This window comes from Falco rusticolus, chromosome 1 (genome assembly GCF_015220075.1).
Source record: "Falco rusticolus isolate bFalRus1 chromosome 1, bFalRus1.pri, whole genome shotgun sequence".
NCBI classification, from domain to species: domain Eukaryota; kingdom Metazoa; phylum Chordata; class Aves; order Falconiformes; family Falconidae; genus Falco; species Falco rusticolus.
In genome coordinates this window covers 8,628,781-8,644,435 of record NC_051187.1, presented here as the reverse complement: position 1 = coordinate 8,644,435, position 15,655 = coordinate 8,628,781, and the positions used below count along the sequence as shown (strand labels likewise).

The 15,655-nt window shown below is 49.2% G+C and overlaps 1 protein-coding gene across 2 annotated transcripts in view; it reads left to right on the top strand.

Moving 5' to 3' along the window:
• Window positions 1-15,655, top strand: part of GAS7 (growth arrest specific 7) — a 98,535-nt gene that overhangs the window by 24,325 nt on the left and 58,555 nt on the right. The window contains exon 2 of one of the 2 annotated variants that reach the window (XM_037409042.1): window positions 14,648-14,768. In XM_037409042.1, the coding sequence (XP_037264939.1) occupies window positions 14,648-14,768 (121 nt within the window). Of the gene's footprint in view, window positions 1-14,644; window positions 14,769-15,655 lie in introns of both variants that reach the window. The other variant, XM_037409033.1, reaches the window with a different exon arrangement.

Sequence of the window (15,655 nt, the reverse complement as noted above, 5' to 3'; positions counted from 1 at the left end):
CAAATTTCATTTTAAAGTGCAGGAAAATTTAGTTGTAATATGCCAAAACGTTAATAGCTTTGCTTAAGGCCTGGATCCAGGAACAGAATCTGAGTTAACTATTGTGATTTTATTTTAATTGCATAGACTTTGGGATAATATTTATAATAAAAATACCTTATTAGAAACGCAGATCATTAACATCAGGCTCTCAAGGAGCTGGTCATGTTATTCCTAGAAGAGGATATTTAAAGTATTTTAAAAAGTAATTAAAAATAAATACAGACAACTAACCCAGATTGTTCTTTGGACAATCTCAGAATATCCTTTCATTAACTTCTCTTGAGAAAGAGAATACACCAGCTCTGGAGATCTGACCAGAAACTCTTCAGTGATGCTTTTACTTGCTTTTCTAACTTACAAGTATGTTACTCACTTGCTCCAAAATGTTTTTGTAAATAGCCGCTTTTGGCAGATGACTGCAGCAGAGGTGGGGTTTGCTACGTCTTAGCTTTGCTGTGCATGCTTGTGTCTGCAGGTGGTAGAGTCTATATAATTTAGGGAAAATACCTTCCCTCCTAATAGAACACACACTAATTATTAGTTGTTATGAAGTGATTTTATTGTGTCTGAGAAACTACAGAACACAGCAGGAGAATCATGCTTGTTAAAAAAAAAATAGTGATGTATGAGAAATGAAGTAAAGGCATGCCCTGGCACAGCCCCCTCGTAAGTGGTACATGTTTATGAAGGTACATTGCATAGGTACATTGTACCCTTGAGAGAAAAATGTTCTTTCATAGAGACTTGTATATTTTTGGTTACTTTATTTTACTCATAACTTTTTTGCACCGTGTGCATTGCTGGAGTGGAAAAGTGTCCCAGTTCCATGTAAGCCACAAAAGCCAACATATCTGTCACTAATAGCTCCTGCGATTAGCACCATGTTCATGTCATCCCCGGGTGAAACGACGCTGCAATCTGACTTGGAGCGCGAGTATCTTACTGCTAGGGGCAGTTCTCTCACTGTGTTAGTGCTGTGGCTGACGCTGGGGTTGTTTACCTGGCTGCTGTGCTCTGGGTCAGGCGATGCTGCTGGAAGAGAGGGTACTTGTAATTCCCGGGAGGTGTGGAGCACACTCCAGGCAGACGGAGTGCCAGGCTGCCGGGTATACCAGGGCTGGTGGAGGGGTTGGCAAACGGCCGGGCAGCCTGCAGGAACCCATGAGGGGCGGAGGGCCCGCCACCCACACCTCCAGGAGAGATTTTGTTCTAGGGACCAGGAGGGCGATGCCAAGTGTGGCGCAATGCAGAAAGTCCACGAGGTCAAGAGTGGACCTGAAAGAGCTGCACAGCAAGCAAGGCACAAGTTTCTTTGCCACCCCTTCTAATTTCTGCTAGGTTTCTGTTCAATTTTTTTTTTCCTCTAAGCAGTTACTTCTTTGTATTTTTCTTCAGATACAGCCCTGTGGCATTGTTTAGGGGTGGTCATGGCAGAAGGAGATGTGATACATCCTCATGAAGACCAGAGTAGCTCGGGGCTCCCTTCTAGTTCTTTGTACATGCATTTTGCAACTTGCTGCAACATCCTGTGAAATATTCAGCCCTGACACTGCATCAAAACCCACGAAGCCATCCGTGCTTCTGGGCCCTGGCTGGAGAGCGGGGATATGTTCCCACACATGGGTGAGAACAGGTAGGCTTGGGGCTTCATCCCAGGTGGGTAAGAGCACATTGTGAGCACGTATAGGAGAGAGTGCTTAGCCAGACTGAGCTTTCCTGCAGCGTACAGGCTGGAGGCCCCATATAAAAACATTTGGCGTTATTCCCAGATGTTTCATTTCTCCAAAACCAGCTGCACTCCCAGGGCCCTAGGAGCGCAGAAGGCAGCAGTGCTGCCCAGCTCTTTGCCTGCTTGTAAGCCTGTGCCTGCTGTGGGTGACTTCTCTGCCCCCCTTTTCCATGCGGCAGCCCAGGGAGAGGGGTCAGACCACAAATCTAGGTGACTGTTGGAAGTTTCTTTTTTTTAATTGCTTCCAAGCATCTTCCCAGTGCACAGCACCTGGTGCAAGCAGCATGCTCCCAGCTCCCTGGCTGCCTCTTGGACCTCTGACCATCTTGCTGGTGTGCCACGTTCTGCAGTCACTCAGAGGGGGATCTGGCCCCACAAGCAAGTCCTTTCAAACTGGAGACAAGCAGTAATGCTGCAGCTGGCCTGACCTGGCCTTGTGACTCTCTGGGCATATGGGGGTGACTCCTACAGTACAAGGTTTGCTCAACAATAGCCCCGTTGTCCCTGGCTGCCCAGGACAACACAGCCCTTCAGAGCACTTGGCCCGGGTGCTCTGCCTTGTACCAGATGCTGATGTCAGAGATGGAGTGGGACATCGCTCCTGGGCAGGGCTCCTCCGCCTGGGCTGCCCTGGCACAGGGCACATCAGCTCCTGGAGTGATGGCGCTGCCTGATCCCCAGGCTTTCACTTTCCTGCCCGTTCCCACCCTACCGAGCTGTGGTGTGGTAACTCCTGCCTGGGGAAGTGTTAGCATCCAGGAGAGCTGGCTCACGGCAGCCTGCGGCAGAGCTCTGGGTCTCAATTCCTATTGTGGGGATGGGCCGGTGACTCAAGTAGTTCATGTCAAACTTTGTCATACCCTTGTGAGCTGAGTGTATGTGGCGACGTGCAAAGCTTGGGCTCAGAAACATGAAACTGTGCTACCAACAGCTCTAGATCTCTTGAGAAATCAGCTTTGTCCCAGCCGGCCGCATCCTGTTATTCTGAGATGTCATGGTAAGCAGACATGATGGCTTCATTTCCTAATAACAGAAAGGTAGCAGGGCAGAGCGCTTGGTGCGCTGCTTGTGGGTGTCCTGAGCTGGCCGCATACTGGCACGCGGACCATTCCCAGACCTCCACAGCCCATATTGGCTCTGCTAGTTAGCAAAGTGGATGCCAAATGTTAACTCTGAACAGCAAGAAATGATGGTGCTGAAAGGAAAACAAGAGGAATGGGAGAGTGCTAACTTCTTGATTTCTCTTTTGGAAGAAGAAAAAAGGACTACCAGGTATTTCAGAGCAACTCTTTGACTGCTACAGGAAAACAGACTGCTGGGAGGGGTGGCTCCATGCTTGAGGGAGGCAGTTGGACACAGTTGTGCTTGGGAATGGATGAGTGGTACCAGCCTGGTCCTTCCTGGCATTCAGGCACTTGCCTTTTAAATTCTGTATGGTACATGTGCTGATTTCCCATGAGGGTCTCCAAGGCCCCATGTTGATGCTGAGATCTGCCTCTTTTCTCTTCAGTACCCCCTGCCTTGGAGTTTAGGCACTGTGTGTGAAGGTTTCTGTTACACCGGTGCTGCAGAGCTGAGCTTCTGCACAAAGTTATGGGCACAGAGATATACTTCAATGCCCCCCCCCCCCCCCGTTCCCCCAGGGCTATAACAGGAGATGGGCACATTTGAGGCATCTCTCTTCTTCATTGCTTAGCTTTGTTTTGGACTGGGATTATTCCATCTCAGCTAACTGTCCTCCACATCAGCACCTGGAAAGACTTAATACCAAGGACTGGGAAGTGCTTGGGCACGGTGTTAGGGGCTGCTGAATCAGGTAGCCCACTAGAGGCAAAGCTGCCACAGCTCCATATCCCCGGGTCCAGACAGTAGTGGGGCTAAGCATATATTCCCAGTAGGCATACAACACAAACTCACGTGCGTGGTTCTTCTATACGTATGCACATGGCCAACCACAGAGATCAACGCAGCCAGGAACACTCAGCACTCTCACAAATGGCACCCACAGCCTCATCCTGTTCCTCTTTCTGACAGAAAAAGGATAAAGGTCTGTTAGTGGGGAGTGCATATGTACATGCAATGTGGAGCCCTCCAGTAACTAGCCTGAAATGGTCTGTCTAGAAGCTGGCCCTGGATCCCAGTCTCCTCAGTTGCTGGTGCCTGGTCATGCAGCCCTTGAGACCGCAGCTCTACTCCACTTGCTCATTCACAGACCTCCTCGCACACACCAGCACATGCATAGACACGCACTGAAGATCCTTCCAGTAATGGGACATGGATACCCTGTATGCCTGGCAGATGAGCCACGGATTCTTCCACCTGACACACAGAGACAGGCATAAGCAGATGCGCCTCAGCCAAAAAGTAGAACTTATGGTCCCTATAGTAGTTGGATTGGATGTCCTGGTCCCTCCAGTGGCAGGTCAAAAACCCTCTGGTCTCCAGTATCTGGCCAAGACCTATGGCTGTTTCAAATGCTCAGCTAGTCCAGCTAGTTATGCACCCACCAGTACTCCAGCATCTCCAGTTGTTGGCCCTGCAGACACACTGGCCCCTGTGACTTGTGGTCCCCACTCCAGCTGCTGGCACTAATTAAATCTCTGTGCATGCACATGCATACTGAATGGAGAGGCCCTTACCCAGAAAAATAGTTAGAAATGGATTTTAAGAAGAAGACGGGATGGACTGCAGTGATCAGGCTCAGGGTGTGGACAGACAAATGTGCTGACCAGCTGCCCATTTACACGCAACTAGTTCCTTTCATCCCCTTGCCCCTCTTTCTTCCCCTAACTGTCCCTTGTCTTGTGTAATCCCAGGATGCTCTTTGCCTGCATCCCATAATGAGTTCCATACCCCTAAAGGCAGTATCAGTCTGTAAGATGATCTAGAGAGCCTTTCCCTTGACTCACTGTGATAGTTTTCACCCCAGCCAGTGGGGCTGATTGCTGTCATGCACAGGGGAGGCTCCAGGCAGAGCACTCTGTGGGACTGGGTTATCTTGCTTCCCCACCCATCGCTACCCATCGCTACCCATCGCTGTCCATCTCTGTTCCTGTTCCTCTGTGCTCCACTGTGTGTGGGGCTGAGCCCCACATCACAGAAGTCTGCCTGATTGAACCCTCCTTGGCCATCCCAGGCCACGCTAGAGAAGCTCCACTTAGTGGTGCCAGCTCCTTGCTGCCCAATGTGATCATCCTCAGCTTCTTTCCCATCCAGTCCCACCCTGACCATCACCTTTCCACGCATAGCTCTGCTGGGTAACACTAGCCAGGGATGTGCTGCTCAGAGGGAACAGGACAGATTTCTCCATTAAATGGCTTTTTGTCCATTAGCACAGAAAGGAAAAACAACAGCATATTTCCATAGGGGTTATTTTTTAGCTCCCTGGGGGTAGACATGCACTATACTTGCAGGGATATATGTGTGTGTAGCCAGGGTCACCACGTTCTAGACAGGCTTTCTTACTCGGAGCAGACACCACTCCCATCTGGCTGTTCAGGGTCTTCAGCACTGGCTGTATGGGTGGTACTTCGTTTCCCCTTTCTTGGTTGCTAATTCAGTGTCAGGACTCTATGCTGTTGTCAGATAGTGCTAAATACTGTCACAGGGCAGCACTCACACCATCTGCGAGCGCACTGGAAAGGGAGCACAGGAAAGTGCTGAGCTCTCCTGGGAGCGTGCCGAGAGCTCTGGCAGAGCACGAGGTGAGAAAGCCAGCAGCTGGGCTGGCCGCCTCTGCAAATGGTGCTCACCTTCCTGCCATGCCTGCCACTCCCCAAATCGGGAGCCATCACCAGCTTTTTGTTCTCGTTCTTGCTGACCACCCTCCCCAAATCAGGACCCCACTCCAATCCTCTTTCCCCACACTGAATCTCCCCCACATCTTTCTTATCCTTCCTACTTCTCACACCTGCCTAGCATCCCTCTCCTCAGCCAGAAGCAGCTGACAGCCATTGCCAAGTACCTCCCTGAACTGCTGCTTTGCTGGGGAGAGCACCATCTGTGGTAGGATCTGGACCAGACATGGTGCCATGGGTCCCATGAGACCCACCACAGAAGACAGGCTCAGGTGCAGCCCAGAGCTGTGACCTCTCCCAGTCTGGCCCCTTAGGTGGCTTCAAGCACCAGGCACACATTGAGGAGGGAGAGGACTGAGCTGCACTGAAGCTACTGGAATTGTTCACCTCTGGAGTGGCAGCCCCCGTTTTGGTGGGGTCTAGGTGGGATTCACATATCAGAGCATTTTTCTTCCTGCCTGTTTTGTTCTCTCACACAGCACTGAGCCAAAAAAACATCATCCAGTATGTCTCCCTGGGTCACATGTCCTTTGGAAACAGTTTGGTTTTCCCTATTCTAGCATACTGGCAGAGAAAAGTATACCAGTCCCAGAAGGCTAATTCTCTGCAAACACGGTGCTATTTGTGGATATTACCTTAAAGCAAAGTCTTGGGCACATGGCTGCAGTGCAGCCAGGGACCTGGGTGGGAAGGAGGGAGGATTTTGGCAGCTATGCATCTGGCTGGGAAAGCAGCCCCTCATCGGGGAAGGTAGAGCTGGGTGGGAAGCACGCACACGGCATTGCCGAGCCAAACGGGAAAGAGAGGGGTGCGGAGCTACGGCAGAGCTGGCCCCAGAGCAGGGACCGATGCACAAGGGCTGCCTGGTCCTCCTGGTCACAGCTGCGGTGGGCTGGTGGGAAGGCAGCAGCGATGGCATTCAAGGAAGCAGCAGCTGCACGGAGGTGCTGAGTTATTTAAGAGGAAGAAGGGGTGAAGAAGACTTTGGTGTGGCTCAGAGGAGACTTACTACAGCAGGGAGGTTTTTAAGGCTGGGAAAAATGAGAGCTGACTGGCTAGACCAGCATGTGGTGGTTGTGCTGGGTATAGCTGAGCCCTCGGCTCCAGCCGGGCAGCGCTGGCAGCACTCCGAGGCGCCCAAGCACTTGGCCCAGGCTAAGGGACTGTCTCTGTGAGGAGAAGGGCTGGTGTTAGGGAAGGGGGGCCAGGGACCAGGCACGGTGCCCAAGGAAGAGGAACCCACCAGCCGGGCTGTGGTGGCTGGAGGGGCAGTGGCATTGGCAGTGTCTCGCTGTGTTTCTGCTGCAGAGGCAGTGCCCACAGGGCCACCCAGGGAGGGCGACTTGTCCCCAGCAGCCATGTGCCATCAGATTCAGCTAAACAGGAGCTGTGCTGGTTGTCGTGACAACCGGGATGGGTCGTATGACCCGTTCCACTTTCCAAATATAAATCTGTTTCACACAGTGTATGTGGCTCCATGGAAACCAAATGTTGAGCAAGAAAGATTGCATAAAAATGAACAAAATACAGAATGACTCAAAGTGCTAGAGAAAGAGAGGCTGCGGGTGATGCTGGAGGGGTTCAGAGGTGCCCCAAGCGCTCCGCTAGGGCACAGGTCAGTGCAGCACGCCTGTGCCCCACCTGCTGATCTTCATGCCAGGCTTGGGAGGGACGGATGGGAGTGCTGGTGTAGGCATCCGTGCTGCCAAGGGTCTTCTCGGACTTCTCTCACTAGCAAATCCTGTCGGCAGCATCAGCTGTGCTCAGACCCAGACCCCACTTCTCGGACTGCACCCTCTCTGCATTATTTCTGCTTCATCCCCTCGGGTGACACACACACCTTTGCCCAGTCAGGTATTTATGAAAACTGCAGTTAGACAGAAACATAATAAGCTCAGTGATGTCAGTACAGAACAAGCTGTCCCCCACAGGACAGAGGGCTGTTCTAGTGTGCAGGTTCATGTTGTGGCAGTTTTTCCCTTCTGTGTCTGTGCCTTGCTTCTGGCAGGGAGTTTCCCCACTATGTTTTTTCCAGCTTTCTGTCACCAGTGATCCTCCAGCACCAGGCAGGACACTGTAGGGGAGCTTCTTAGCTGGACTCTGTAGCTTTTCTTCGTGCTGTTGTGTCTGCAGCAGAAGTGCAGTGTGACTGAGCAAGTGGCAACAGCAGGTAAAAATGTACTGACAACTGTTTAATTGAAACGTTTCCCACAGCTAGAGGCATGCTCTTCAGTTGCTCCAAGGCCGCGTGCTTTGTTGAAACAGGATCAGAAAATCACAGAAGAATTTAAACTGGAAGGGACTTTTGGAGGTCTTTGGTCCAGCCCCCTGTTCAGAGTTAGATCAGGTTGCCCAGGACCTATGTTTGTGATTTTGGGATTGTTCTGCTTTGCCTTGGGTTGTGTGTTCAGGAGAGCTCCTGGGCTGCACTCTGCTGGGGCACAGTGCAAGCGAACACATCTTCAGGGAGCTCGGGCTTTTAAGTGCACAGATGTTTCCTCCCTAGGATCCCTCTTTGAAGGGGAATGGGGATTTCCTGCAGTTTGAAAATGGGAAGTGATTTTCCTCTATTGAGCAAGGCTGAACTTGTCTCAGAAGGTCAGTCAGCGTAGGATGGACTGATGTGTGCAGGTCCTCCACTCCCTGTTGCCTTACTTTACCCCTCAAAAGGAGTGAAAACCCTTTTGGCATTCTTTTTTTCCACCATTGGGAGGAGATGACATTGCCAGGTGGTTGACCAAAGGAAGAGGATGAGTCGGGCTGCTATTAACTTGATGAAAAAGAGCAAGGAAGAAAAGAAAAAGAAAATTATAAGGAAATCGGAAGGAATGGGAGAGGCACCCTCACTGCCTCTCTGCTGGATGTGCTGCCTTGTTCTGAGCTGGCTCAGCTAGCCAGCAAGTGCCAGAGCTTCAGCGTACAGGTCATAGCTGGTGGGTTATTTTGTATGGAGCAGCCAGGATGTCTGACCCAGTTATGCTCTTCAGACATGCCTCTAGACAACCTGTGCTTAACAGCACTGTTCCCTGGTCAAGAGTGTCACCACTGGCTAGGTTGTGATGCTGTGGGATGGCCGTTTTACCTGCACTGGTTGTCCTTCTTCCCCTGACATCACTAACCTAACGCCTGTGGATGCAGGGGGAATGGCCGCAGGTAATGGTCAGGTTCAGGTGCTCTGCCCTGAAAAGCACATCCTTCTGCCTCTTGTCAGTGCTGGTGTCCTGGGCTAGGTGGGTTAACCCTGTACATCTGCTCTGGTTGCATGTGTCTGGCGCACAGCTTGGTGCTGAAGAGCTCCAGTGCCTTTTCTGCTTTGAGATGCCTTTTGCCTTTGTTGTTCATTTCTGGTTCATTTCTGCTGTGCCTATATGAGGAAAGTCCTCTCCCTGTGTTTCTGCAGACAGCAAGTGAAAACCATTGCTTGCTGTGGAGAATGAGGCCTATTAGGTCGCTGACTTTTGTCTACCCCTGCATGTACCCCTGCTTTATGGACTCCTGATCCTAGGAAGTCTCATAGGAGGGAAGTGCTTGTGTTCTTGGTTTTGAATGTTTTGAGAGATGCTTTGATCCCTTTTCCAGGCAGCAAATACAGATGCAGGAGGATTTCACTGGGATCACATGTTCTCTGCTCTGCTCACATTGTTCGAATTTCCTGTTTCCTCAGCGGTGTGTTGCAGACATCCTTTTCAGGTCCAGATCTGCCTGTCCGCCGCCATGCAGCGGCTGGTGACACTCCCAGAAGTGACAGCAAGGGGAGTGGCGTGAGTGTTTCAGCTCAGGGGCACTGCAGGAGCTGCAGGATTTGGAAGGCAGAAGGGATTGCCAGCCCATTCAGCCTGAGCTTCTGCACCACTGGGTCAGGGGCTTCAGGGTGCTGTGTTTTTCTTTGATAGAGTAGATCTTCTAGAGAGAGGCACTTAATCTTGATGGAAGAACTACAAGAGGTGCATAGCCCCCTGGTAAACCATTCCATTGACACTTATTCTCATGACTGGCAGACTGATTTCATTCCAAGCCTCCTGGTTTCAGCTTCCCATCACTGTCTGCTGTTCTGTTTTTGCTGGTTCATAATGCTCTCTGCTGGTACCGAAACCTCCTCTCCTTGTAGGCAGTCCATGGTTGAGATTTACTGTTCTCATAAACTATCCTGGCAATAATTCTTCTAAAAATAGGAATGAAAGATGAAAGTAATGGCACAGTCTTGCCGGGCCATCTATGGCAAACGTGTGCGAGCAGAAGTGCTTCACTTGCCCCATGACATGCGGCCAGGCACAGGGTGCATCCTGGTGGGAGCTGGATTTGGGCAGAGGTTTGGAGCCCATCGGGCGGTGCTGTGCCAGCTGTGGAGGCGAGCACTGGAACCCCATCTGCCAGCCGCTTCCCATCTCTGTGCTGTCTCCTGGCCCCCACCTCTGCCAGCAGGATTGCCTCCCACGACATGCCAGGTTAGCCCAAACACCTCCCATATGGGTGTGCAAACATGGTCCAGTTCAACCGCACTGATGCTAGAAGGGACTGCAGAGGGTCTGGCTAGGACAGGGTTGTGTCTGCTGAGAAATATAGAGAAGAAAAGTCTCTCCTGTTATTCAGATCTCCTGTTTCAGCAGAGAAGCGATGAGGTGCTGCCACTGGCCTCCATGGTGCTTTCAGTCCTGAAAGGATGTGCTGCTGAGCGTGCCAAAACTATGAGGTACTTAATCTGTGATGCATTATAGAGCCCAGTCCTGTATGCTACAACCCCACCATCTATCCCAGAGATTCCTGCTGTCTTTGCTGCAACGAGCGTAGGGTGGTGAGGAAACTTTGATGAAGACTTTTCTTTTTTCTTGTTCAGTTCCTCCCCTGTGCCATTTTCAGCTTCTCTTTCCTCTATAAGAGTATCGGTTTGGAGCAGAGCTGCTATAGGAGTGGGAGTTCAGGTGTGCCTGGGAAGGGGTTGCTCTGGGAGCAGTTAGGGGCTGTACCACAGAAGTGGTCCCAGCATCCAGAGGATCTTCCTCTGCAGTCCCCATAGGGGGACAAAGTCCTGCCCAACAGTGAGCTGCTGTACAGTACACTCCTCTGAAACAAAAGGACAGGGACCACTGTGCTTGCCACACTTCTTTATCGGCAAAATCAGAAGCAAAGATGGAAATATTAGTAACTCAAAAATAGAATTAGCAACAGCAAAACATAATGCTTGTGTGCTTTTCTGAAGTGATACACATTTTGGCAGGGACTGTAGCTCAAACATTGCCTTAACTTTGGTCTTTATACTACATTCCATCCAACAGCTGCTGGTGTCCACTCTATACTGTCCACATCCATCCCTCAGCATGGCCTTTGTTTAAGAATACAACCATGGCATCTGTCTGTGAAAGACATCTGCTTTTCCTGCAGTCCATCAGGGAGACCTGAAGCAACACTGAAAAAGTGACTCAAAGGATGTTGGTGCAATTGCAGGCTTCCCTTAAGCAAACGAGCAGTATCTGTCCTTGCAGGGTCTTGGTGCTGCCTGTGTGAAATGAAGTAATGCCACGGGCCCCTAAAGCGAGCCAAACCTCGTCTTGACCTGCTTGGTAAATGGGATCACTATAGGACCATGTTAAGAAAGAGGGGCAGTGGGAATGGATAGGACTTCAGTTCCAGAAGGGAAGGAGGGTGTTAAGGACAGAAATGGTGAGCACGCGTGAAAAACGTGTGACATTCCGTACTTTCTAGATTCTGGAACAGAACCCAGGGTTGGATTATCCCAAATTCCTCTTTATGGGGTGATCATGCACAGTAGAGAGAATCTGGTGTAACTTTCTTATCTTCAAGGCCAGGGATCCGTGCAGTGAGTCTAAAGGACTCAACCTGCTGCCAAATTCTCCCCAGGCTGGTACACTCCTACACTGCGGGATTTATTTTGTTCTTCAATGTGCTTTTGGAAGCAATGATGGGGGACCATTAACCCTGTGATGGAGAGATTTCAGGAGCTGTCCTGGGATTTGTCCCAGCACTCTGTGCTATCCCATGGAATATGCTGGGAGAGAGACTGGGTTTGTTGTTCAAAGAATAGCTTGGGGCTATCATGCTTTCCCTTCTGATCTGACCTCTGCACATGTTACTGCATCCTGAACCTTTGAAAGCCTTTTAGCCCTGGCTTTCTCACCAGACCTACCTGTGTTTTGGACAAGGACTGTGTGGATAAGGTGCCCCTCAGGAGGCAGTCCTGGAGACAGAAGTCAACCAGCCACCTTCTTAGCTGTTATTGCAGTTACTGGGGTGACTGCACTCGTCAGGCTACTCTTTCCAAGAATTCTTTTTTCTTCCCAGTGTTTTCTTCCATTAGGTGGAACTGTAGAAAGGGGTGTCTGAGAGAGGTGTGAGATGGAAAAGCTCTCCTGCCTGGCAGGTCACAGGACCTGAACAGAACCAAAAAGTAGCTTGCACAAAATAGCTTTTGCTGGCAAGAAGTATGTGTCAGTGCCATACACCAGTGCACTGCTCTGCATCATCTGCACAAGCACTGCGACGCTCCCGGGGTTGTCATGCTGGGAGGCCTGCAATGAGTTAATTTCAGCCTTGACTAGGAGTAAAACTGAACAAAAGGATGATGCTGGATATTGGGGCCGTACTGCAACTATCAGGGCTGTGTGAGCGAGTTCCTGGTGGTGCCAGTACGTGGCTGTAAAGAACTGGAAATGAGCACATGGTTGTTGGAGCTATGTTAGCAGTAGCATTGCATAGTGAAACAAGGCACTTCCATAAACACCCATATCATGTTGGAGAAGAACACAGATAACCCAGGGTAAAACTGGGATAGCTTAATGTTTCTGTCATATTCATGTGGTTTAATGTTTTCATTAGCAGGATCCAGAGCTTTCATGGAAAGCTATATGAAAGAATGAGGTGTTTCAGTGGCATGAATGGAGGGGTCCTGCCCCTGTAATCACAAAAGAGGCATGGTTGTGCTGGCTTCACTAAGACAAGAATTTCATTTAATGCATTTCTAGGCAATAGAGTAACACCAACAGTAAATGAGAATGTGTGCCGTTGGGCAGGCTGACGTGGAAGAGAAGTCTTCACTTGCATCTTAAGCTGAGATCAGCAAAAAAAAATAAGTGGTAACATAAACTGTAAAAATCTCTGCTTTCTCACATGTACAGCAGGGTGAGTGGAACTGTAGATTGATTTAATTAAACCTTAGAGAGCAGAAACACAGGGGTTAAGAATAGATGGTGGAGATCCTACTGATGAATACTGCATACTACCCTGCTAGCCACAGGCATGCAGAGCACCCAGCAGAGCCCCTTCGCACCTTACCACCTTACCAGCAAACTTGGTCAGTTCCCGTTGGGCCAGCCGAGTCCCCCAGTCTGTATTTCTGCCCAAGGAGAGGAGCTAAAACCTTAACCAGCACAGGCTCCATCTGTGCTGCAGCACTAATACAGTATTCATCTCACACCGGCCTTGCTTGTGTCTACGTGGCTGCCCCGTAGCCTGTGACCTGTCTGTGCAAGTATGCTCGATGAGGCACGAACACAAGATCATTCTTGAGTTCAGTGCCTCTTGAGAGCCATTGTAATCAGAATTTTCTGAAACGGAAAAGAAATATAAAATAGACTACTGGCTCCAAAATCATGAAATGTCCCTTTTATGCTGGGTTGGAACAGAATTGGAATTTCACTTAGAGACTGAATGTGTAGGAAGACATATCACAGGTTGCTTTCTGATGGTGCTGTTCATACGCCTGTCAATGTTTGAACATTGTATGTAGCCAGATGCTCAAACTCTGCCTGTCCCCTGGATGTGGCTGCTTGTGAATCCAGTGCAGTCACTTTCACACCCCACCGTGTCAAGGCATTTCCTGGATAGACATCAGCTTCCATGGGATAAATAATTCCATTTCGCACATTTTTCATTGTTCTTTTGTATTTCTTCCTTTGAAGGCAATGCAAAAAAACCAAATAAAAATTAAGTACATCACATGCCTGGTTTGCCTTAGGGAATGTGGGAAAGCAAAAGGGAGCTCTCCGGGTGTGAGCCAGGAGGAGGCTGTTGGGTTCATAGCCACAGCCCTGTAGGGCTGCATCTGGCCATCTTTGGCCATGCATCTTATCTCTCTACCTTTGCTTTACTCAGTTTTCCTGGATGAAGGGACTGGTGGGATTCATGCCTCCTTTGGGATGAAGCCCTCTTTGCCAATCTCACATTGAGCAGCGGCTGTAAATCCCAAGCTACCAAGGAACCACCAGAGCTACTTGGAAGAGGGAAGTAGTTCAGGTGATGCGATGTAGTGCTAACAATTACTTGCACTTCAGCTTCACCAATTTTCCTTGTGCACGGAACCTGCGTTGAGGCTGGCAGCTGCGTTGGTGCAGAGGTGTACAGCCGAGGTGGCACCTGAACCCTGACAGCAGTTCTGTGTGTGCCTGGAAAGCTGGTGACAGGATGATGCTCATCTCCTGCTGTTCTTAATGATCTAGATCACTCCTAGTAATCTGGATCCTAGTGATCCTGTATCTGGATGCTATGGATGCAGATAAATAATGTACGCATTGCTAATCACATGCATTATTAGTATATAATCAGCATACAGATAAATTTACTTCAGCATGCTGCTTCTATAAGCAGCATGGCTCTGCACTGTTTTTTCTTGAAAATGTCTGAACGCGATGGTGCCCCTGCAAATTAAATTGGGGCAGCACCTCCATGACCAGTGCTTTGACGCACCAGTATACCCAGATGAAAGTAAACGAGTGCCAGATACATACCTTTCTTTCTCAGACACTTGATTATTTCATGTTTTGCATTTTACTGCTTAACGAGAGTCATTTTCTTGGACCGGTCCAGGTGCTCATGGGATATCAAATGCAAAGGGGTTTCATCTCTCTCCCAAAGGATGTTCTGTGTAGCCAGTGCCCCAAGGGAAGGTTGCTTCATGTTCTGGATGAAGCTAGGACAGATGCGGGGAGAAATGGACTGCAAGTCTTTGGGTGTATTGCAGTCTCTAGAATGCCAAGCCACATGGTACCTTTCCAGACGTATGTTTGGTTAGAATATACATTATCTAGATACTGACTTAATAGGTTGGGTTTTTTTCTTTTCTCAGCAGAAACCCAGAAAGGCAACTCCTCAGACAGGAGAAGATACCTTGAACGGCCATCTTCCCCCCGGCTGGCAGAGCTATATGTCTCCCCAGGGCCGAAGGTACTATGTGAACACCTTCACAAATGGTAAGTGGGGGTGGGGGCTCCAGTAAATGTGTCACCCTGACAGTACAGATCTGTTGCAGGGAATTGTGTCTCACGTTGATTTTGATGACAAAGCAGTCTCGGAGTCAAAGGAATTAATATGACCCTGCCACCATAGGAAAGAAAATAATTATAAGAAGATTTAGTCTTCTGATCCTCTGTCATCTTAATTCTGACCATTAGAAGACATCTGAAGCTTTTACAAAAGACACAGGATGTAAAGTAGACACACCCCTGCCATAAATGTTTTAGAATATAAAACACCATTAAGGATATAATTTTTACTACACCCCTAATACGGAAATATCCTTTCCCTTTAGTTAGAGATATTTATGTGCACATAGGTACATATAGGTAAAGCAGTCTGATAGAACGTCAGCTATCACTGAAGCACCATTAGGGGAAAACAGAAATAGTTAATTGGAAAGTTGCTCAGGTCACAGTCAGCTTGCCCATGGAGACAAGAGAAGAAAAATACATGTCACAGGAGATCAAAGACAGAATTTTCAGTCTGTATTTGTGTATTTTTTTCACTGTCATGCTAGTAGAGAAGCAGACTTAACTCATGATCTTATCAGCTGCTCAAGACCTGTCAAACTTGTACCACCCCTGGCTAACCTAAGACTCTGTGTCTACCTGCTTTTCTTGTCGTGAGCTCACAACAGCATTGCAAAACAGGGACTTGGGACCAGCAAAACCAGATTTCTTTAGCAGAAAGAATGACAGAATGACAAAGGAGGAGAGTACAGCAAGAGTTCACCTTGTTCACAAAGGAGTTGAAGCCATCAGGAATGACCACTGGCATTCTTCTTTCTGACGGGAGAGCAAGGAGAGCCACAGGCTGTCGCAACAACGCACCTCATGGTCCA